Source organism: Chaetura pelagica, unplaced genomic scaffold, assembly GCF_000747805.2.
Source record: "Chaetura pelagica isolate M959 unplaced genomic scaffold, ChaPel_1.0 scaffold248, whole genome shotgun sequence".
NCBI classification, from domain to species: Eukaryota; Metazoa; Chordata; class Aves; order Apodiformes; family Apodidae; genus Chaetura; species Chaetura pelagica.
The window spans coordinates 645,402-669,405 of NW_009954309.1; the positions used below are offsets into that span (position 1 = coordinate 645,402).

The 24,004-nt window shown below is 38.1% G+C and overlaps 1 protein-coding gene across 1 annotated transcript in view; it reads right to left on the reverse strand.

Moving 5' to 3' along the window:
- Window positions 1–24,004, reverse strand: part of GFRA1 (GDNF family receptor alpha 1) — a 137,025-nt gene that overhangs the window by 51,403 nt on the left and 61,618 nt on the right. The window contains exon 4 of the mRNA XM_010003957.1: window positions 557–896. Within this exon, the coding sequence (XP_010002259.1) occupies window positions 557–896 (340 nt within the window). The remainder of the gene's footprint in view (window positions 1–556; window positions 897–24,004) is intronic.

The following is a 24,004-nucleotide window of genomic DNA, read 5'->3' on the forward strand; positions in this document are numbered from 1 at the left end:
GGAAAGAGCAATAAGACAATTCCAAGGCTAAAATAGCTTGGCAAACATAGTGGGATCTAGTCTAAAAATCTGGACTCCTTTTTTTTTTTCTTTTCTCAATGAAGAAAAAGCCCCTGAGTAGTCTGTGTATTGTAAGCATTTATAAAGTCCAACATGTGGTTTGTACTCAGTTATTGGTGCTCACATCTGAGGTTACAACAAAAATAAATCCCATGATAATGAACAATTGTTTTCACCTGGTCACTAATGGAACATAAAAATCATTCTGAGACACCTAATGAAAATGTTTCCAACAAAAATCTGTAAAAACTAAACTGATGGTTTAACAATTCCTCTATATTGCAAGGGAGTAGCTGTGAACAGTTTTTGGGAAGTCACAGACTACCCAGAACAGGCTTTTGTTATTCTCTTAAGGATGTCAGAGGTGTTTGCTTTTTCCCTTGACTCATCCTTTTCCCTAGTGGATATCCTGACTCTTAGTCCTGGCAAATCCAACAGTACCAAAATTTCCTCTCTGGTACCTCATTAATCACTCCCCTGCCATGTGCTATCTTACCTGCAGACATACTTCTTCTTGCAGATAACTTGTAAATTCAGGCAGTTTGGTTTCTCCTTGTCCTCATATGAACACACAGGAACAATAGTCTGTCGTCTCCTTTCTGTACAGGCTACGTCTTGACAGGAGCAGAAGAGCATCCCATAGCTGTGCTTTGGGTGAACTTTGTCAAAAAACAGCCGGAGGGCCTTATGACACTTCCGCTTGTTACAGACCTCATTGGATGTGCTGGTGGTGCAGGGGGTTATGTAAGCAGATCTGAACTTCTTGCAGGTGTTGTTTAGGTTACAAGCTTTTGCTGCATCCAAACAATTGTTCCCCTTTGAAAGCACATGCTCTGCTAGAAAAAACAACACAACAGCAGTGAGAAATGTGTCACATTTATATTGTATTTTGATGTTTGTGTTTATTTCATTAGTAATGAGATCCTGATTATGTATTTGTTACAAACAAAACTTTCAGTGCCAGAAACTGGGACCGGTCCTTACGTTTCTTAGGGTAATAGTTTAGCTAGTGAAGAAGAGCACAGGCATGTGTTAAGGTCAGAATGCTGACAAATAAATGACAATCACCCTGGGCAGGTTGTACTTCCTTATAGCAGACATGCATGTGAATATTAGGTAAGACTTGGCCTCATTTAAAAGCCATTCAAAATCACTGGCAAATTGGGATACATTTGACCCTTCGCACAAGAACACAGTATGAACGTGGGAGCCTAACTCTGGTTTTGTAAAGCTCTGACATTTTTTATTTTTCCCATTAACAGTATATATGACATTCAGCAACTACACCAGGTAACAAGACTGAAATGTAATCTGTGCACTCTGCAGAATGTAAAAGCTACATGCCTGTTACTACAGTTCTTGAGGTATGAGACCAGTCCACCAAGAGAGAAAGAAAAGCAGGTGCAGCCCCACAACTCTGAGCTCTGTAAGGCCACCCACAAAGCCTGTAAGCTCCATGCTTAGGTAGAGATATTGTTATAACATCCACAGATGCCACCTGAACCTTGGAAGATTTATGAAGTTTACAAGCTTTGAAAAGGCTGATGTAGAACTAAAAAGAACTAACTTAAGAAACATTTAAAACAAAGAGAATGTCTCACACACATGCATGCACTAGAAGTCATTACAGACAAAATTAAACTCAGATAAAAGTAAAGACTGTAATTATACATTTAATTTTGCAATACATTATCCAGATATTAAAACCCAATACATACTTTGTTTCAAAATAAAAGGCAACTGGCATTAGAATGCAAAATTCAATTAAGAATAATTATAATGCTGCTTTGGATATTAGGAATGCCAACATCATGGATCCAAGAAAATACATTAACTTCCCATTGCTACAGAATTTGCAAGCTGATCAAAACATATTGCAAATAACAAAAAAACTGCAACAACCTCTTAGGGAAAATGGCCAAAGACCTCAAGCAATCTAAAAAGCTCTAAGTTCCTCTCCAAAAAAACTCTTTTCTTGATCTTCCACCTTTCCCAAAAACTCAGTCCAAGGCCCATGCCACTCCTCTCAGTTCTCCTAGTGCTCTGCTGCCCATTCCCAGATCACAGCATCAACCCTTTCTCTTTTTCCATGTCAGGAAGCTTGGCTGACATGGTACACTGAGGTGCTGCATCTCCTTGAACTGACTGTGCCTAAGATGGTCCTTGGACGCTAGTGCACACCTCGCCTTACACAGATATATCACCTGCTCCCATCCCACAGCTCTTCCATATCCATAAATAATGTAATGCATAAAAAGGATTAGATTCTTCATTCTAGCAATATGCTCTAACTGCATTCAGTGGGTTCATACACTTCACCTTTGTACATTTAATATTCACACTCCAAGTCCTTACCAATCGCAGTTGCTTGCACAATAAACTGTGGCTTTTTGCTTGTCTTCACAAATTACAAAATTATAAACGTGCAACATTTGAATATAAATTAACAAAACTAAGTAATTCTTATAATAGCAGCCTACCACAATTTAAGCAACACCAGAGGCAGAAGAGATGAGGCATCCAAAATACAAACCTCTCATAAAATTGTACAACTATAATCTCAACTATGAATTCTCAAAGTTTTTTTTTAATACAGCATATAGAATTATATGTTTAGTACAAATATAATTACTATGTAATCTGCAGGGCATATAATTATGCAATATATGAATAGTACATGCTAATTACTACGTGATTGCAGAGTAATTACATGGTTATTTGTGCCTAGGAGTCAACTGCTGAATTGCACTCTTTAAAACAAGATTCTGTGGAAGAGATCTGAATGGGGCATTTCAATACAAATAGACATCAACTTATTCTTATGATAAATTAGAAAGTATTCTTTAAAAGAAAACCCAAGATGTAATAAAACACATCTTTGCTCATAATCATATACATGTTTTCCCTTAGGGTCCAAAATGTAGTAAGTGCTGACACAGAATTGAAAAGCACTGTGAATATGAGTACCTTAAAAATCAAATGGGACAGGTTAATCAATCTTTTTTTAAAAATTGGAACACAAGCTGATTCACTGACCACACAAAAAAGCAGTCAAATTTATCTTGGATGAAAGTTTAATTAGGTGCAAACTGTTCATAAACTACAGTTATGCTCGTTCATATCTTACACACCATTTGTATCTATCCAAGACTCATTCCTCCACACATAAACTGCTTTTTTTTTTTCTAGAACTACCCCTGGCTGTAGCTTGCCACTTACGTTTTCTATTTCAATGCATATCTCTCTAGCTATTATTTCTGGCATATTTAGAGCAAAATTATACAACTTATTTATATCTTTAGAAGGTAGAAATGTAACATACAGCACCAATGAGATAAGCATCAACTGCACATGCATTTGAATTGTGCAAGACTGTCTTAAATCAACTCTTCTCATCAATGCCATCTTTTCCCAAGCTTTCAAATAATGCAACATTTACAATCCAGAACACACTAAATGCTTTATTTTTCTTGTAAAAGTACAACACAATTATTAGTAAGCCCTGTGGTAACTACAAATAGTTAACAATAGTGAGAATGTTCCTGAGGATTACTTACACAGCAGTAATACAAAAGGTCAAGATTTCACCCAGCTTCTGTTCTGCAAAGCTTAAATTATTAAGATAGGCAGGAGTTTGTCTCTTACTAGGTACTGACTACGTTAAGAGCAAATGGATCCAGTCCAGAGCTGCTTTTCCTGCCAGCATCCTTTGGGAAAGGTCTGTAACTTTTTCAGTTACCTCCTCTCTTGGGGAACTTGGATATGGATTGAGGGCAGTCAGAGCAGCAGCTTGTAATGATTCCTTCCCACCACTGTTTCCCGAGCAGAGCTTCCTCTCTCCAGAGTCTGCTTTGCCTTGGGTCTGTTCTGGAAAACTCTGCCAAACCACACAGCTCTCACTTAAGCCAAATCACCACAGCCTCCAAGGTAACTTACTTCCAGGGAGGTGACAGTGATGCCTCATGCCAGTGTGCAAGGCATTAGCCCCTGCCCAAGCAGATCTACAGACACCAAGGGGCTGGTACCCAGCAGAACTCACCAGCATCCACGAGCTGCTTGGCTGCAATGGGTGCTGCCCTGATGTGGCACAGACAGAGACATGGCAGAACACAGCCAGAGCCAGGAGCTGCTGGGAGAAAGCTGCAGCTCCCAACATCCAAACATGCTCTGAGCAGGCAGTTTGCTGTACCTATGCACAGAAACTCTGGGGCAGTAATAACTGGCTGACTGACATTAACCTCCCTCTGCGCTGATCCCTGCCTCCCAGCTCTTCTACCGTACGTGTAACATGTGCAAACAAGGGGATAAGTTTTTCTTATAGATTACTGATGAAAAAACAGGCCTTGTATTCTAGTATAGGGTGTTACCACTTTGATACTTGTTATTTCCTGAAACCCCACCCTGGACCAACACTCTTACAGCTGCAGCAGTGCTGGACTCAATATGACAGCAGAACCAAGCCAAACCAAGCCAACACTCTAGTCTTTTCTCCAGAGATGTTTCTAAAGTTTTTAAAGGGCTTCCCATGCCCTGTGTGATCTCCCCTACACTTCACCATCTTTCACAGTCTCTTCACCATCTTTCACAGTCTCTTCACCATCTTTCACAGTCTCTTCACCTTAATCTTTCATCTTCCCTTCATTTCCATTCTTATTTCATTTCTGCACCTACTGAGTCTTTGGCTGTCTCCTCTTGACTCATGTTAACCTTATGTTGCACAGGAAGGGATTAACAGTGGATACTGGGAGCTTCTTATCCATACTCCCACTGTATGGAAGGAGTGAAAAGACTATTACTTCTTCTATAAGATTCTTGTTAAACAGCAAAATGAACACTTAAACTTTTTTTATAGTATATAAGAAGTAATTCACTGAGGTTGCTATTAAAATTACTATTTGCAAGTAATTTGCATTAGTAGGTTTTCTAGATTTTTTAATGAAGGGAACACTGTAAGAGAGCAGTAAATGTTCATGAGATGGAAGGCAGAATTACAAAGTGACAGAAATGACCAGATGGATATGAGCTTACTCCAACTCAAGTGTAGAATATAGCAAATAGGAACGAAAAACTGACCAGAATAAAGAGAAGAACCACAATCCCATTTTAACAAATGTGCTGCTATGGGGTTTACTTTTTAAAGGTAAACCTAATACATTATCAGCAACACCCAGGGATTTCAGAGTACTAGCAAACACAACAAGATGCACGCTGAAATTACAGCAGATGTCAGCAGTAGGCACACCAGGTGACAAAGATGTTGAGAATGACCCCCATGTACAGAAGAGCACACCCAGGGCTACAGCATCAAAAGGACCTAAACAAAGAAAACTGCCTAAACGGGTATTTCACATCCCTGAGACCATAGCTGGAATATTTTGATTTCCTGGTCAGGCCTCCTTTGTGCTGGGCATGCAAGTCTTTGATTACACAAATTCCACAGGTCCCTAGAATTATTTTCTGAATATACCCATAACTATACCTGAAAAGGTAATGATTACCTCCTGTCCAAGCCCTACAGAGATCAAAATCATTTACATTGCTTAGTGTGAACCAATTTACATGATTTGGAAGCATTCATCACTCAGCTACCACGTTCTGCACAACTGCTATGCCCAAAATCTTTCTCCAAAACAGTCTGGCTTACTGAATCATCAGTCATGATCTAGGAGACTTTGGTTCAATGCATTCCTCGACCTGGAGACTCAGAACTGCTGTTCTCATTTCCCAGGAGGGTTCTCAAACCATCTCGCTGTAGAGTGTTCTCAAGAAGGTACATGGGAAATACTGTGTATAGCAAAACACAAGAGAGAGCGTGATGCTTCAGCCCAAGGATGAGAGCTCTCCCCAGGAAGCACACTGCTGGGTTTTTGGCCTTCACCCAGGAAACAGAGTTATTTCTCTTACAAGAGCAATGACTGGAAACCAGGATTCCCTGCCTGAAGATGACTCCCTTAATTGTAAATCTGCACTTGCGCTCTCTTCTTCTACTCCCACCTAAAAAACTGTAACCCCTTCTGTACTAGAGCTCCTACCCTTCCTCCCAGACCAACCTGCTGCCTAACCCAGAGGGTACCCTGCCAGGTTTGTGAAAACATAGAAAGCACAGAGCATAGACATCCCACTTCCTCAAAGACTATTCTGAGTGCTAATTTAATGACTAAAGCACCGTGAAATCTACTGTTAGGTGTGCTTTAAAAGAAGAGTGGCTCTGTACTTTCACAGTGGACAAATGTACCTGCCTGAAGCTGAGAATCTGGCTCCTCAAGTCCAAAGCATTCCAACATATCTCAGTTTCTGCATTTCATATTGTCCATCTAGACATTAATTGTGCAAGGGTTTCTTTTGAGGTTGTGTTAGTTTGTTTTTTACACATTATTCCCTGTGCACTTTATAAAGATTCTGAGGAATTTCAAGAGAAAGTGCCCCTGAATTTTAGGTGGATGAATCTATCTCTTGGTCTATTCCTGAAGTTTAATTCTACTAAGAGGACCACATGTCCTACATGCTGCATTTTGCGTTGCCCAAGTACACCACTGGATCTGATCTTTAATACTTAGCAGGACTCGTCTCCACTTCGAGTTAAATCCCGGTGCCTTTAGTTGACCATTTTCTGGCACATTTAATAGACATTGCAGATCAAGACTGCAAGAGAAAACTACTATACTGGATATTTGTGGATCAAAGGGGAGAAATTATGTTTTAAGATTTTCTTTGGTACTTTCAGTCTTCTCTGGGGACAAATGGAGAAAGGCTGATCAGAAAAAAGAGGTGGCTGAGCCCTGTGTGTTGGTTAAGGGACATCTGCTTGGCTTACAGTTTATGGAAGAGGAAAGTCTTGCGACCCCACCATGAATTGATGTTTTTCAATATATTTTTTTTTCCATGAGAGCAGCAAGGGAGAGGAAACCCCACTCCTCAGTGTTAAAAAACACTGTAGTCTGCTACTGAAATTATTTCTGTCTTCACTCACACAAATATCCTGATCTCTCAAATTTCATATCTGCTACAAATCTGTGGAAAGGTTATGCCAGGGTCCCCAGTTTTCCACATGGCACTAAGGATGGCAGTTTTGCGTTATATTCATGCCAGCATACTTAAATCTGAATAGTTACTCTGAATAGTTACTCTGAATTTTCAACAATCTAAGCTCAACAATTTGGCTCTTTAATGCTACTTCTTCTCTCTAAGGTGTCTCATGTAAGAGGCATTAATATATTAATAAAATCAGAGGTTGCTAAAGAAAGAGACTTCCAATGTCACTAACTGATCCAGTCACCATTTCTCACATTACTGCACCAATTATTTCAGTTCTACCCTAAAGAGTTTTAGGGTGTAAAGGTCATCTTAACATATCACCACTACACTAGCTATTGGATTATGCATGACTGGGACCCTATACAGAATGTAATTTTTCTGAGGGAGGGATCTCCTTCAATCTATGTACAATTCCTGCTCTGTACTGAGTCAGGAGCTGGATTTGTGATGTGGAAGGCTATTGCCATGGTTTCAGCTGAGTTATTCTAATTAATTTTGCCCTTAAAATATTCAAAGTGGAAATGTGCTCTGAAGTTATACAGCTCAGTATTTTATTATTAGCTAAATACTAAGTCAACAAGTTGAGAAGGAACTACACACAGAAAACAGAATCAATCTGTGAAAATATTCAAAGCTACACGGTTGCCACGAGGAGTGATTTACTGCATGCAAGTTTTCAAGACACAGTGAGGGACTGTTTACCATAGTCATGCCAATTTACAGGGCAACTTTCAGCATTTCTTTTTATTACTGCAGAATTGAATTCACAACTTGTTTCCTCTTTTCCTCAGACTTGATTAATTACCGTGTTAACATAACTACTGTTCTGCTTATAATGGGCTCCCTCTAAAGTGCTGCCCCAGCAAAATAAACCAGGAGAAAGCTTCAAGCTCTTTGCTCTCGCATTGCAATCCTTTCTAATCTCACTATTCTTCAAATTTATGTTCCACTCCAATAAAGCCTCTGTGAATATTATAGCAAATCAGATAATACAAGGTTATGACCCTTGTAATTGATCCTTCAAGGTTCTTTTTGCCTTTTTCCAGTTGACGTGGTAAAAATTACATTTAGATGTGCATGTTGACACTTGAGAATTCACTTTGTTGGTCATATACTCTGTTTCAGAGAGATTACATTACATAATGATGTCTTTCTAGTGCTTTATTTCTTCTATACCTACAACCCCATTAAGCTGCAAGCAAACCTCCCATGGGGCTGTAAGACTATGAGTACCAAGGGGGCAATGCTCCCATCCTGTTCAGAGGGAACATAGCTGAAGAAAGTATTATGTGGGAATAAAGGGTTAAACATTAGCTACTATTTCAAAATACTTTCAAATCAATAAAAGCTGATTGAAATAAAAAGTTATATTTCCATTGGTAGAAAAAGACACATTTTAGTGAACACTGACCATGTATGTTGGCACTAAAAATCAGTTCTCTGTAGCAATGGTTTCTGTATCACATGACCACTGGAATAAAGTGATTAATTGGACTGTCTCAGTAAATGCAATCATTACACATTTAATTAACCTTTTCAACCTCTTGCACCTCTTAGTTTTGTTATACATTATACTTTTGCAGTTTTCCTGTTATTACGCTTGACTAAGCTTAAAACAATGCAGAAGTCTGTTAGATAAGAAAAACAATTCAAACAACTGTTACTGGTCCTGATAGGACCTGATAGGAAAATACCACTGATACTTTCATCATAAGGGTAGTTATAAATCAGGTGGAGGACAGACATTCTGAACTCTGTGGCTACGTTCCCACCTAATTTTTGTTTTGGCAGCACACTGTTATTTAATGGCTCTGGCTACCAGGAAACTAGCTTTTGAAAATTCTTTCTCAACCTAGTTATAATTACTCCATATAAATCATACAATGATCAATTATAATAATCTCAGCTTCATCCATTATTTAAACTCAGCATTTGAATCTACACAGCAGGAGTGCAGGAAATTCCAGAGTCCGTGCTCTGCTCACTAACAACTGCTTTATTCTCAAAGCTGTGCCAGTTACAGAAAAGAAGGGGCCAGATATGCTCTTAGTTATGACATCGAAACCTGAAATAACCACAGATTTAGGACAAGGAAAGGGTTTTGGCCTTGAATATGGTATTTTTTTCTAACCACACTAGCTTCCTATCGTTTAAGCTAAATTCAACATGAGATTTTGCTTTCTTTGCATTGGAGCTCCAAAATCAGGGGAGTTCTACTGTTACACACACTGAGGCCACAGTACATTCTTGCTTCATAATAGTTTAGCTCTTTCTCATGTATACACATACAGACCAGACCCATTTGTATACACGTGGAGATGCACACAGAATGTTTCACTACTGTTTGGCTGCAAGTTTCACAGAATCAGAGAATTGTCAGAGTTGGAAAGGACCTCTAGAGATCATCCAGTCCAACTCCCCTGCTAAAGCAGGATCCCCTAGAGCACATTACTCAGAGTTGCATCCAGGTGGGTCTTGAATATCCTCAGAGAAGGAGACTTCACAAACTCCCTGGGCAGCCTGTCCCAGGGCTCTGTCACCCTCATCATAAAGTTTTTCCTCACATTTAAATGGCACTCCCCCTGTTCCAGCTTGTTCCCATTACTCCTTGTCCTGTCACTGGGAACTACTGAAAAGAGTCTGGCTCCATCCTCCCTGCACCCACACTTGAGATGCTTGTAGGCATTAATAAGGTCTCATTTCACAAGAAAGCTACATACATATTTATTAATAACTCTGAGATAATAATCCAAGCATTTTTGTTTAACTTAAGGCTGATTCTAAGATATCTTAACTCTGTGATTGGAATAAGTCTGATGGAAGGAGGAAAGACACTAAAAGGAAACCAACTTTCATAAAGGCTCAAGAAAAACTTTAAAACTAGAAATGGATTTCAAATTAGAAACAAGGAATTTTAGAGCATTTTAATAAACTATGTATTTTTTACTATGATAACTTATTAAGCTAATGATTAATACTTTCTTGTACCTTGTTGTATTTCAGTCTCAGCCATAATATAGGCTATAAAATGTAAACACAGGATCTCTTTTGAGGTTTAGTAGTTTGAAAATTTCCAACACCTATTTCAGTGTTTCAACTAAATACTGGGAATTGCATTGTCAATAAAGCTGTATTTTTCCATTTTCTTTTTTATTTCATCAAACAATAAAGCTGTTAAAATGTGGGAAGTGAACATGTAAAAGTGTTAGATTTATACTTTAAAAAACCCAAACAACTGCACATAGCCACACTTTTTCTCAACATCAAAAGAAAGAGTAATAGGTGAACCAAAAAGAAAGAGGTCAAAGGTAGGAATGTGAATACTGTCTGGCACAACAGGAAAAGTAAGTAAAAATTAACTGGTAGGATTTTCAATTTTTTTTAATTTTTTTTTTTTTTAATAACCCAATGCAATTCTTCTCAGGAGATAAAAAATTAACTCTTTCTCAGAAGTTTAACTGGGAGCTTAGGTCAACAGATGAATAAATGCACAGCGGAAGAACCAAGGAACTTCTCTGTGCTTCTCAGCTGGACAGACTTTGGTCTGCCTGAAGTCCTAAAAAACTTGCAGCACTTAAATTCAGGCAGAGAAAGAGATATTAAGGGAGGAGAGCTTGTCAAAACAGGAAAGACATTCTAGGAAGACACAACTTTACACCTGATGAAGCTGGTATTCACATTTGATCTTAGAATTATAAGGTTGGAAGGGATTTAATAGAATAATCCACCCTCCTGTCCCAGAGAACCTCCAGCTATAGGCAGAAGAAGCCCTAATATTCATCCTTGCAGCCAAACTGGAAAACGACAGTTTGGATAGGAGGATAACAGGGTGGACACTGGCTGGCCCTGCTTTGAGTGGGACCTCAATAACCTCCAAAGATCTCTTTCCCACCTTATCTGCCTAATCTATGCTCTACCCTGTTTTTCAGTAACTCCACAGCCTCTCCAAATAGCTGTCCATATTCCCTGTGCATCACATTGTTTTTTGTTTCCTGGCATCTAATCATCCATCCATCCCTTCCTGAAACATAATTCCCCTGTTTCCTTCCTAACTTTACTCCTCTCAGCATTCTTAATATTATCATTCTCCCATTACTAGACTCCTCTTTTAAGCCAATCCTCCCCAATGTGTTCTTTCTTCATAAGTCATGTTCTCTAGATATCTAAAATTATGTAATTTTATTTGCAGATTTGAAAAAAGGAACGATTCCCAAAAAAATCCAGTGACCAAGAGTTACCATACAAGTTCTACTGAGAAGATTGCTACAGACAGACAAAGCCTGTTAATTCAAGAGTTGCTGAAGCATAGCTCACTCCAGCCTCAGGCAATACCAGTGTAGGTAGGGATGGTTTACACTCATTGGCTGTCTACTACAGGAGGATATATTAGCTTATCTATGACAGCAGCTTGCTCCTGTTGGCTATAACTTGAGAAAAGAGCCAAGGTATACAAAACCTCAGTAGAAAAATTATCCTGCGTATTCTGCAGTATTACTTTTTTGAAAGGAAAATCAAGAGGGAACAGAGAGCTGGAGAAGTGATTGTGAATTGAGTCTGACAAAAGCAGCTGATGGGATAAAGCAGGAAACATTTGAAAGCAGAGAGTGAAGAAAGAGACCCTCTCCAGCAGAGCAAGAGGACAGCTCTACCTTCTCCAAAGCTCTCCTGCAACTCCTGTCAAGTAGACACAGATGTCTCTGTAGGCACAACAAAAGTACATTAGCACAAGGAGAGGCTAAAATCAGAGTGAAAGCAGCAGTGGCAGAATGGGACAGATGCTCAATTAGTGACAGCAGCAGTAGGGGTGGGGCGAAGGTTGCCATCATGGCAGCAGACAGAGCAATAGAGTCAGAGACCAGCAAAAGTCACCGCAGCTGTGGAGGCAGCGAATCGCCCCCCCTTTCCCGGCTGCTCGTGACAACCATTTGGGACAGTTATCTGGCCTATCTACCAAACAATATGAGCCTCATTCCATTAATCCAACACCAGCTGCTCTTCTTTTCTCCATCAGTTGGTCCCAATGTAATCCTGTTGAATACAAATCAATTCACCATAACGTGAAGAGGGTGACACTGGTAAATCTTGTCTATTCACGGATTTGCTGTGGATCAGCTTCAGAAGGCGTACGTGAGCTGCAGTCACTGTGCTGCTGACTTCATCTTAAGACTCACTGCTGAGATTTCAAAAGCCAATGATCAAGGAGATTTGTGCACTGAGGCAGCTACACTTAATGGAAAGATGGAAATAAGATACTTTGGAAATAAGTAACTTAAATTATACTGACTTAGAGATTTAATAATGATTATGATGGTCACTGTCCTACTGAATTTCCAGAAGATAAAGCAGTACAAAATGCAGATGTGTGTGATGTATGTCACTTACTTACATGGAACTGGGGGTTTATTAACTAGAGATCATTATGTTATTTAATAAATTAGACCACACTAATAATTAGACCGCTACCTACTGTCTACTCTAAATTACCTTTCACTTCCACTTATGCCACGTATGACACATGGCAATAGAGAGAAAGCTTTCTTCTGTTTTGTCTTAGTATTCTGGTCCTTCCCCTGTTCTCCACTGATCCCTCTCCCTGAGCTAGTCTGATTTATCTTTACTTATCTCTTATCAATGTCCAGCTTCTCTTTTTTTTTCAAACTGTAAAAAGGTAGTTCTTGAAAAAAACAAACAAACAGGAAATCAAACTATTTTGGCTTCATTGTTAAGTACACAGCACTTGTGCCTCTTTTAAGGTGCTGCCCTCATGCCTCAGATGTCTTCTACTTAATGTCCACTCTGAAGCTCCCTGAACACAGTATTTTGACTTCCATTTGCTTCAATAAGCTCTGGATCAAGATTTGAAAAACTCTGGATCCAGGCTTTATGCCCTAATTCAGCCTGTGCTTTAAATCCATTTAAATCAACTAAGCATTTGATTAAGTGCTATCATGAACTGGGCATCAGCTTACACTATCCTTGGCTCCATTTGTAACTCTACAATACATAGGGAATGTTCTTTTATTTTATTTAGTGTACATGTTTAAATATATGTGAATATACATGTACATAGGAGTAAAAACAACTGAAACAGAAAACTAGTGTTACACTACAATTAATTATTTCAATGTTCAAACACTAAAGTAAAATGAAAGTCCTAATTAGCGAGGAGTAATCCCCAGTAAGTGAAATAACAACACTATTTACATTTAAGTGATCTATTTCACTCAGAGTCACTTCACACACACACACACCCCCCTGACTTACAGCCAGTTCTGGACTGGGGAATTACAGAAGCAGTTAACAGTGTCCAAAAGGCACTGAAGGGACATGGGTAAGAGATGAACTAAGAGTGTATAATAGTCCTGTAATCAAAACTTTAACATTTACCCAAGTCAATATTATTTTATTATGTTTAAGATTAACACTTGATCAGCTGAAAAGTGTTACTCCTACCAGGAATTCAAACCATGAGTCTGACATCCCTGTCCTATTGGAACACTCCTGCAGTATTGACCTAAATGGTCGGATAGTTTTGAAATACTAACTCACTGGGATTAACAAAATTAATCACGTTTCCTTAATTGCAGGTGCAGCCAGTACAGTGTTGCTGAGACAGCAATTCACAGTGCACAATAGTTGTACAGTGGTAGAGTCACTCCTCTGACACATAACAGAGCCCACTGATCGCTATGTGATGGGGTAACACAGAGACTACAGCTCCCTGAACATCCATGCAGAACATTGCTCTAGCCTGTGAGAGCTGCTCTGACTTTCTGTGAAACCACAACCACGGACACAGGATGGGTGTGGAGCCTTGGAACTGCTCATTTCTTTGGCGAGTTTCAATTTCCCATTTTTCTCTACTCTTTTTCATGAAGAGTGGATTCATTAATACTGTTGGGAAAAATCCTGGCAGAAGGCCAAAGTATTTAGAACCTCTGTCCCTCACAAATAGGTGATGAGGAGTTTCTTCTCAGTCCTGTTCGGAGGTATATTAAGAGCACCCAATGCATATTTGCTTTTTGTTTGCATTTATATGCTGCTTCATCTCCAGCAAAACTGAAAGAGTTTGCTTATATGCCTATTGATGTGTCAGATACCTAGTGTCAATAGCAGCATTTTTATTCTTGAATAAACTTACAAATGTGTATGTTTAGTTTTAAAATAGAACTCAGATTAGATCCTGTGACCTAAACTAAACCTGTATCATGAAGCCAGTGACATTCGAAAAAATTGTGATGTATGAGAAAGATATAAAATAATAAAGAGGAGCCCAACCCCCCAAAGAAGCACAAGTATCGAAGAGAGAAGAGAATTCTCAAAATACACTACACATTGGATACCACCATGCATGTGCATTTCTCAGTAAGCAACATCTCATGCTCTTAAGAGCCCTTGTACAACTGTGAAACTTGCAAATATCCAACTAAGTGTACATCCAAGAGCAGTTTTTTCTTTGTAATTCAAGAGCATGAGAAAGAAAGATTAAGAACACCACTGAAATCAACACCAAAACTTCAAATGAAATGAATCATGAGTAGCTGTTAGAGCGAGAAAGATGTAGAACGGAGAAAGATCCACAGTACAGTAGTGCACCAGTAAATAAATAAAGCACAAAAGTCCCACATATTTGACATCTGAAGAACAAAACTATCCATCAATGTCTTGGCATGGATCGATCAAACAGAATGCTACTGCCGAAAACCTAATAGTATGATGGCAATAATGTAGCCATAAAGCCTCTACTCTGTAATTGATGGCTTCCACTTCAAGCTAACATGTCCAAAAGAGTGACTAATGCTCACCTAAAGATTTCACTTGCAATGAATGACAATCAGCTACACCTCATACTATTCTCCACAGATTGCTTATGGTGGGTAATTGTCAAGGGACAGGAGCCAGAGGGGAAACAGTCAACTTAAATAAGGAAATTTTTATGAAGAATGGCATGACAATCTCAAAGGAAAAGATACAGTTTCTCATCTGATTGTAAAACAGGACGCAATCCTCCATCCTTTCCTAAAGCAGAAGCACCAGTAGTGACTGATAGGTCAGGGTGGGTTTTCTATTTCAAGCAGGTATTTAAACTTTTGATGAAGTACAAAAAAATACACTGTACGTTGCCCAAAATTACAGCCTATATTCTTTGAATGAAGATTGCATTTCTGATAATTTACAGAATGTCTGCATGCTTTGGTCAGATTTTTCTTTGTTAGAGGAGGAAATAATGTAATTTCACTGACAGTCAATAAAAGTTAATAAGTGTTATAAAACCAAACAAAACTATAAAATTCAATGACATGATCTATCTTTACAACTTACTTTTGTGATCTTACAGAGCAGACTATCTTAAAAATAGTATGAGATAACACTATCTATTTAGATTTAGTTCAGGAGACTTAAGATTAATCTAACCATATTTTTGTACTTTCCTGAATGATAAAAACCTGAAAAACTGAATAATAAGTTTAGATTTTTATTTTTTATTTTTTGAGGCTGGAATGAGAAATTTATATTTGCTTTGTAGGTTTCACTGCAGAAAAAAAACATATTTATAACCAAAATGTTTGGAACTCTAATGGACCATGACTGTAAGTCAAATTGCTCTGTCGCCTTTGATATATACTTAAAGGTAATTGGCTAGTCTTAGTGATGTATTTTTAAAGAGCTACCTATTGATTTATAATGTTTCAGTATTAATATAACCACTTTGTGTAGATCAAGAAACATCAATAGCAGAAACCTGTCTTTGTCCATGAACCAACTGAATATAAGCCTGTTGCTTTAAGCCAAATAAGGTGCATTCACTTCTTATTTTACAAAAGGTATCAGATAACTAAGCATGCAGATTAAAACAAAATTTGGTTTTATATTTTAGTTGTATACAGTAGATAAGTTTATGTTTTTATGCTCTTGAAAAATACATAAAGCAACGATGCAAAGGCAAAACTCCCACCCGTGGGAATCCAAAACACACTAGTTGTCTACTTTGGGACCTTCTGCTCAAACACTGGACAAAATGAAATCTACCGTATAAGCAAGTGATTTTCTTTTTCCTTTTTTCTTCTCAAATCCAGTTAAGAATGGATTAAACCAGTAAATAATCTTGCAGTCTGATCCATATAGCCAGAGCTCTTACAGTCACACACCTCTCACTGTCACCCAAAGGTCTCCATAAGGACACAGAGGTTTAGTGATTTAAACAGATATTTGAAAATAATACCCTGGCCTGCATGTGGTGAGCCAGCACACAAAATATAACTGAACACAAAAGACTGCTTCCCGATGCAAGTTATCTACTTGAGACTGCAGAGTACATTGACATAGTGTACATAAACGTGTGAGCAAAAATCTCAGTTAATTTCCATAGGAAGTGGCAGAGGAAAGGGAGTTGTGCCTTCCCACTGCAAACACTAATGAATAAATTCAGGAAAGCCCCACTGTCAACTATTTTACCCAGCAGTTCAAAGCCTGTACGGTGCTGTCAAATCTTAACGAGATCAGAGAAATTCAAGGCTGGAAGGAACTGTAATGTCTCTCTAGTTCATCCTCCTGTGGCAAGCAAAACTGAGCCCCATCCTTTGCAAAATATCTGTATCTCCCAGTGGACAGGATGCTACAGCCTCCAAAGTATCACGCACAGTGCCTAGTTACACTTAAAAGTTAGATTTCTTTTCCCTACTATCTAACCTAAACACCACATACTACAATTCAGACCAATTGACAATTACCCTGTCACAAAGGATATTAGACTACTTTGACATTTGTTCTTAATGAATATACATTGACCCTCCTTATCACCTTACATCCCCTGGATGCTTTTAAATTATTTTTTTTAATACCCTATTCTATCACCCTTCCCAGCACTGAATTTGGGGGAACTGGATTGTAATTTCCTGGGTCTTTTTCCCAGGTTTACTTTATCGACGGTGTGTGTGCATATATATATATAATTATATTTTTCCAAAAATAAGTTAGGTAGTATGTTAGTCTTTCCTCAGCCTCCTGAGATCCCTTCTTTCTTCCATGAGTTCTCAAAAATAATTGTTGATGGCATAGTGACAGCTTCAGCTTGTCTTAGTTTCATCAGGCTTTTGGAGTATTTCCAGGTAATCAGAAGGAAAAAAACGGCAACACTCCCTGTGCATTTTTCTTTGTTTCTACTCAAGACAAAATTTAACTTGAAGCTAAAAAGGAAATATAAATCCTTAACAGTTTTGGTTTTTTGTTCCATGTCATATGAAAACATAGCATATGATACAAGACAAACATATTAAAACTGCCTTCCTAAATTGCTTGTCACGTTATGTTGAATAATTTTTAGATTACCTTTTATCAGCAGAAAATAGTAGCTCTCAAAGTAAAAAAATTGTCTTTTCACCTCCAATACATAGAGATCAACAAGGAATAAACAGACATAGGAAGTGAGGCCCAAAGTACAAGCAGTGTTTGGCTATTTTATGGAAAAAGAAAACAAAATTTAAATCCAACTGAGAAGTTACACCAGATTCCTAGTGACTTTGTCTCAGGAAACTGGCCCAGAGAAATAGAAACATTCTGATAAATCGGACTCTGAAACAGAGCAATGTTGGCCAAAACTTTAACACTGTTTTTTTCTATAAAAATTAACTGAAGCCACATAGGGCAAACACAGGATCTTTCAACATGCAGTTACAACTGTAGACCTTCAAAACCACAGGCTATGAGCAAAGCATCCTTATTCAAGAGAACACAAAGCCACCAGATTAGGACAACCTATCCACCACCAGTTGCCCCATCACTCTTAAAATTGTACCCAACCAACAGAAGAAATAAAATGAAGACCTGTTTAATCTCAAATGCATGAAACTGCTTACCTTCCTTCTTACCTTCCTAACTAGGAAACTGGAATCTCTCTTAATCTCTCTTCTAGCCAATATAAGAGCAATCTACTTAAGACAGGACAACAGTGGCTAAGGCTACTGCTACAAAGAGTGTGATACAGCTGGAGAAACACTGCAAATCCAGATGGAGCCGCAGCAATGGGAAGCAAGACAGCATAAATAAGATCACCTACTGCCCACAGCAAAGATGGTACCTGAATCATGACCCCCACTGCTACAGGGCTGTGGATCCATCAAGTCAAGGACTTCTACAAGGTGTACTTTACAGTCAGATCAGCAAGGGACTTTTTCACAGCATCTGCCCTCAACAAAAATAGGTAATACAGATAATAGGGCCTCTTCTATCTGTTCAGGAAAGCAGTGAAAACAACTAGACTAGAGGAGCTAATTGGTGCCCCAAAGCCCTGTCCCAGCAGAGCTGTCAGTCAGTCAGAGCCTGCAGAGCTCCAAACCCGCTCTCTTGGCACTCCCTAATTGTCTATAAAATTGCACAAAACTGGTGAAGGGACAGTGCCAAGAGCACCAGTTTCCATTTCTGAAGGACTCCTGGAAGAAGTGTCAGTCTGCTCAACACTCAGTCCCTGAGTCCTAGGGAGCTGAAAAGATACAATATTAGGGAACAATACAGGAAATCAAATGTAATCTGTGGCCTTCAGATAAGGGCCACAGCCATTTAATTACCCCCAAGTGCAAAACTATGGAAAGCCCTGCTATAAACAATAGGAGAGCTAGCTCCTGGATTAAGTATTTTGTCCATCTCTAATCAGTAATTCTTTTCAAGGAAAACTAAAGTGTTGGGATAGAGCTGCTAACTCTGTTAGAATGGTTCTTAGAAGAGTTCCCCTCTCCTCTGAGTTTGCAAAAGCTTAGAATAAGCTCAGTAACAGGGTATCCACTCCACATGACAGTAGACCATGCCATCTTGATTCTGCAGCTCCATCCCTAAGGCCTCTGAAGCACCAAGAGCAGGAAGGGAAAAGTAAAAGGAGAACCATTTATTGCCATCAACAATTTACTGTGGATTTGCATGTGCAAAAATTGCAGCTACTGCAGAAACATCACGAGGATTAGATCCTTCAATGCACGTACAACTTGCATCAAATGTCCCTATTTTGTTTGTTTCCTAAGAATAATTCTAAGGTCATTTTTTTCTTCCTGCAAAAAATTAAATAGTCACCATTTCTAGCTTGTCTATATCAAAGTAGTTCTTTAGAACTCATTAATGATTTGGACTGCTTCTGGAAAAGCACAATTTGAATGTAAAGCTTGCTGCAAAGTACGTTGTGAAGAAGTAACATGGCACTAAATCAAGATAAGTTTAACTTTCTCCTACTTTCTTTTTAACCAATCTCACAGGTGCTTTATGTTTTGCTAAAATATTTTTTTTTATGCAATACAGAATTCTAAATCACAATGACCCACCCAAATGCCCAACAAGTTAAGCAGATGCACAAGAGGCAGTTCTGAAAACAAGCACTAGGCAAAACAAGACATTAAACATGTAGGAAAAGCTTTTACCAGGACAAAGGGATAAGTAAAGTTGTGCAAAAAGAAAATATAAGGAGCAATTTAATGGCCTTAAATGCATCAGTGATTTTACAGCATTTGCTTTTTTTGCCTTTTTTTTTTCTCTTTCATTTTTTTTATAGTAAAAAGATGTACTCAGTACCTAAAAGCTACTATATTTAACTGGAAAAATGAGTGACCACTGGCTACTACTACAAAATCCAGGCCCTAGGCCCATGACAAAAAAATTATTTACTTCAAACCAACCAGCTAAAAGGCTTTCATATATTTAAATAAATATTTTTTCTGAATTTTCATCCAAGGTTCCTCATTGTCATTTTTGAGAAATTGCAGCAAATTAATAAGGATCTTTATCCATGGTTGAAAATATTTTTGTATAACAATGAAGCCATTACTCTTTTTATTTCTGTAAATTCCATGAGAGCAAGAAATAGAAGCACAATAAAAACCTTTTTCATAACAGTTGATTAGAAAATATGGCCTGCAGAAAGTCTAGCTCTCTTTGCAGTTTGCACATTAGGAATCCAAATACGTTACCAAAGCTGGGATTTTAACCCCCCACAGCTTTAGCACAAAGAAGCACATTAATAAGATACAATTTAGATTTGCATTTTTTAATAAGCAAGGGGATCAAAGAAAATATGAATGCTGAAGGGATGTTAAATCATGTGCAAATTCAAACATCAAGGTATACTACAGAATGAAGACACATTTGCACTAAAGAAAGCGTAGTAAGGTTTTCTAGAAGTTGTGGTAAACAAAATACTCTTTATGAACTGTTTCTCAGTGCCTAGTGTGTCTGGGAGAGAAGCAGATGCATTCAAGTTGCACCAAATATTTTGGGGATTTGCATAATGCTAATGGTTGATAAGAAAATCAGCAGGGATGGTGGGGGACCAGCAGTGAAAGGATTAATCTTTCTAATAACCTAGTAATGTTGTCATTAAGGACACAGGCCTGTTTCTACATGAATATATGGATATCTTGAACTACCATGTATTCTCACTTCAACATCAGAATGGCAGATCTACTAATCTACTGGGAGTAACCATTAGCATTGGCATACCTACAACAATGGACTGGTACAAAAGGCTCTTGATGACCTAACACTAAAAAGGGCTACACATGCACATCTTCACATCCCATGAGGCAGCCAAGCTACCTCCCAAGCACCAGAATGCAAACCAGTACCAGCACTTCTGCCATTCGTACATTCTGGGGCAGCTGAGAGGTATGTAAAGGCATATATGGTTCTTGAAAACGGCACTAAGAAAACAAGGAGGAAATGGCTTTGACAGGCTAATGACAAACATCCTTTTCTGTAAAACTGTTTTACATTTTTTTTAAGAATTGAGTTCAGAAGCTAACACTGCCTCCAGGCATGACCAGCATTTTTCATCAGATCACCACAGGCCTCAATGACCTTGGCAGTCTTACAAGGATCATATTTTTACATGAATGAACTGTTCCTGAGCAATTTCTCCAAACAGGGTTTCTATCAATGTCAGGCACACTTGTCTTCTCATTCTACTTCCCTTTCCTTGATTAAACATATTTATAGTGGACATTTAAGAGAGAAAAACAAGTCTTCACTAACACGCAGGTTTAATAAAATCGAATCAATCCATCACAGAACTAAAATAGTGTTTGCATTTATCACACTCTTCATTGCTTGCATGCTTTGTCCCTGGGTCTACCCTAGTGATTTACTTTGTAAGTTCATCAGGGTAGGGTTTATCTCGTATTCCGTGTTTGTGTACAGCCTGGCAAAATGGAACCTTGCTCCCAAAAGGCTCTTGAATGTTATGTAATAACCATGATTCCTATATGGTTCATCTCCATCCTTTTTACTGAGTGACAGAAATTAACACCATTTGAAGGAATCACTTTCAACACTCAGTGTCAGTGTGTAGCAACGGTGTATTCCTATTGTAAACTTCCAGGCTAGGAGTTTCCCAGGAATTTTGAGGGTAAAATGTTTAATGTAATCAGAGTACACAATTAACTATATTCTCTGCTTGCAATTAGACACTGAAAAATCAAGAGTAACCTTGTTGCTTCACTGAAAGATGTTAAATTCTGTCTCCTTTCCTAGCCTTCTCCCATCTTTTGAAGAGAGTAGTATCAAACAAGAAATCTAATCTATAGCTCTTTAAGCATCGCACACAAAAAATGAGGATTATATCAATTATTTCTTTGCATAAATAATGCATAATAGGAATCTATCTATTAAGCTGGAGAAGTAGTCTGTTCTAGTACCCATGCAGAAGCCTCTACTCAAACACAAACACTGAATTCATAAGCAGAATGTAATTTTTAATCCTTAATTGCCATTTCCTCTCTTGCCTCCACCTGTACTAACAGCAAATTACATGATAACATGCTACATACAAACCTATCTCACTACAGTGGAGTTTAGTGGAAAGGAAGAAGGTACAAAAATGTCCTGGAAAGCAGCTGTTAGTGGTTGCAGTCAAAGAGGATGGACATCTATTCTGATTCACTCCAGAAATATTTCTATTCTTAAATTTCTAACATACGCATAAATCATAAGAGGCTGAACAGAGCAATTACTGTTTCTGAACAACAGGATTTTTTTAGTGGAAAATAAGCTTGGACAAAACATCATCAAAAAAACTTCTGAAAACTTGTCCCTAATCTTTGGTAATTTTCAATAATAATATATATTAAGTTCTGTTTTCAGTCACAAAAATACAATAAAAAATGGACAAATCTGCTGCTTTGAAAGAGATAAAGTGAGTTGAATTTCTCAATTCTACAATGAATAAGCTAGAGCCCTGTGAAAATTTTAAAGCTTGGCTGCCTGAACATAAGATGGTATGGGTATCACGTGGCATGGTAATAATCCTGGATACATACTGGAATTATTCACTGGGACAGATCTACTAAGCTTTATTGAGCTGGTAAAAACTAATCGCTATAAAGATCAACTTTGGTTTATGGATCTGGCCCATAGAAAGAATGAAAGAAAAATGTATTCAAACTAGTTTCCAGCACAAGAGCTGAAAGTAACAGACAATAAAACAAATTGGTGCGTGATCTGGTACTATTTGATATATTTTAAATATTTTGAAATATACACTGTTATAGATGTCTAAACCAAATTTTTTTCCACTTAACTGCTGAAACAATACAGAATTATATTAATGCCACATCTTAACAAAAGCTGTTTTGGCTCAACCAAAGGGCAAAACAAAAAACCCCACAAAATTCTAATTTTCTGTACAGCACTGTCACTAGATATATTGCATGGAAATGGAATTGTAAACTAATGAGCATAAAAGAATCACCCTTTTAATGAGTGCAATATATCATGACAACGTCGATTTGATTAATGTAATAGGGTCACATTTCAGAAGAAGGAAATTGCAGGTCATTAGGGTAAATTAAAATTATGTTATAGATTTGAATTATTTTCTTCATTTTGTTAAGAATTTATCAGATTTGGTTTTTAATACCTTGTTTTTCTTGAAAATCTCACGCCATTCTTTTTGCCTCCAACCAGTTTTAACTCAGAAACTGCAAAGCATGAGTCATAACACATAACAACTTTGTCTGATTATACAACATCTGGATAGATTAGAAAAGAAAAAAAATCTTGTGAATCTACTATGAAAAATAACTCCTTTTTATCAATATAATTATAAGCACAAGTTCCTTTTAACACAGAGTTGATATAAATACACAGTTGGGTAAGTTTTGTGCCTTGGAGATACAAACAAAAAATGACAAGCAAGACAAGGCACAAGAGTTTAGAGGATGAAAACGAAAATTTGGGAGGCAGTGGAGGCAGCTTGAGGAAAGCAGAATATAAACTAACAAGATGAAAAGTAAAAGGGAAGGATGTGATAACATGTGGAGAGGCAGTTTGGGCAGAATATGTATGTAGGGGAGAGCGGGAGCATTGGAGGTTTAAAGCTAGAGACAAAGAGCTTGAAAATGATGTGGTAAAAAATAAGATCTAAAGGATGCACAAAGCTTACAAAAACAAAGAAGCTGCTGGCCTGCCAAAAATAAATAAATTCATATGTTTCTACTCACAGAGTTTAAAAAAATTAACTGGATGCAAAGAATGAGATTTTCTCTGCTACTGAGAATGACAGAGCATTAATAGAAACAGAGGGGCAGCATGGAATGACCAGAAACACAGAAGATGCCCCAGAAGACAGATGGAGAAAAAGGACATCTACTCATATATACCTATGCAAATGTTTCTTCTGGGGGCAGAAAGTGCCTACCTTGTCTTTGATAAACACAGGAAGGCATAAAGCAAGACCTCTATAAATCCATAGCCAGCTTCAGTCATCTCAAGTCACAGTGTGAAAGAAATGTGTCAGTTAAAACTGACTCAGGCCCCATCACGTGGGTACAGTAATTACCTGAGTGCCACCCTGCATGTGGAAGGCTGCAGCACCCTACATGCCATGGAACCCTTCTGCCCACTCCACTGAGAATTTCCCAAATGCTGCCAGGTTTCA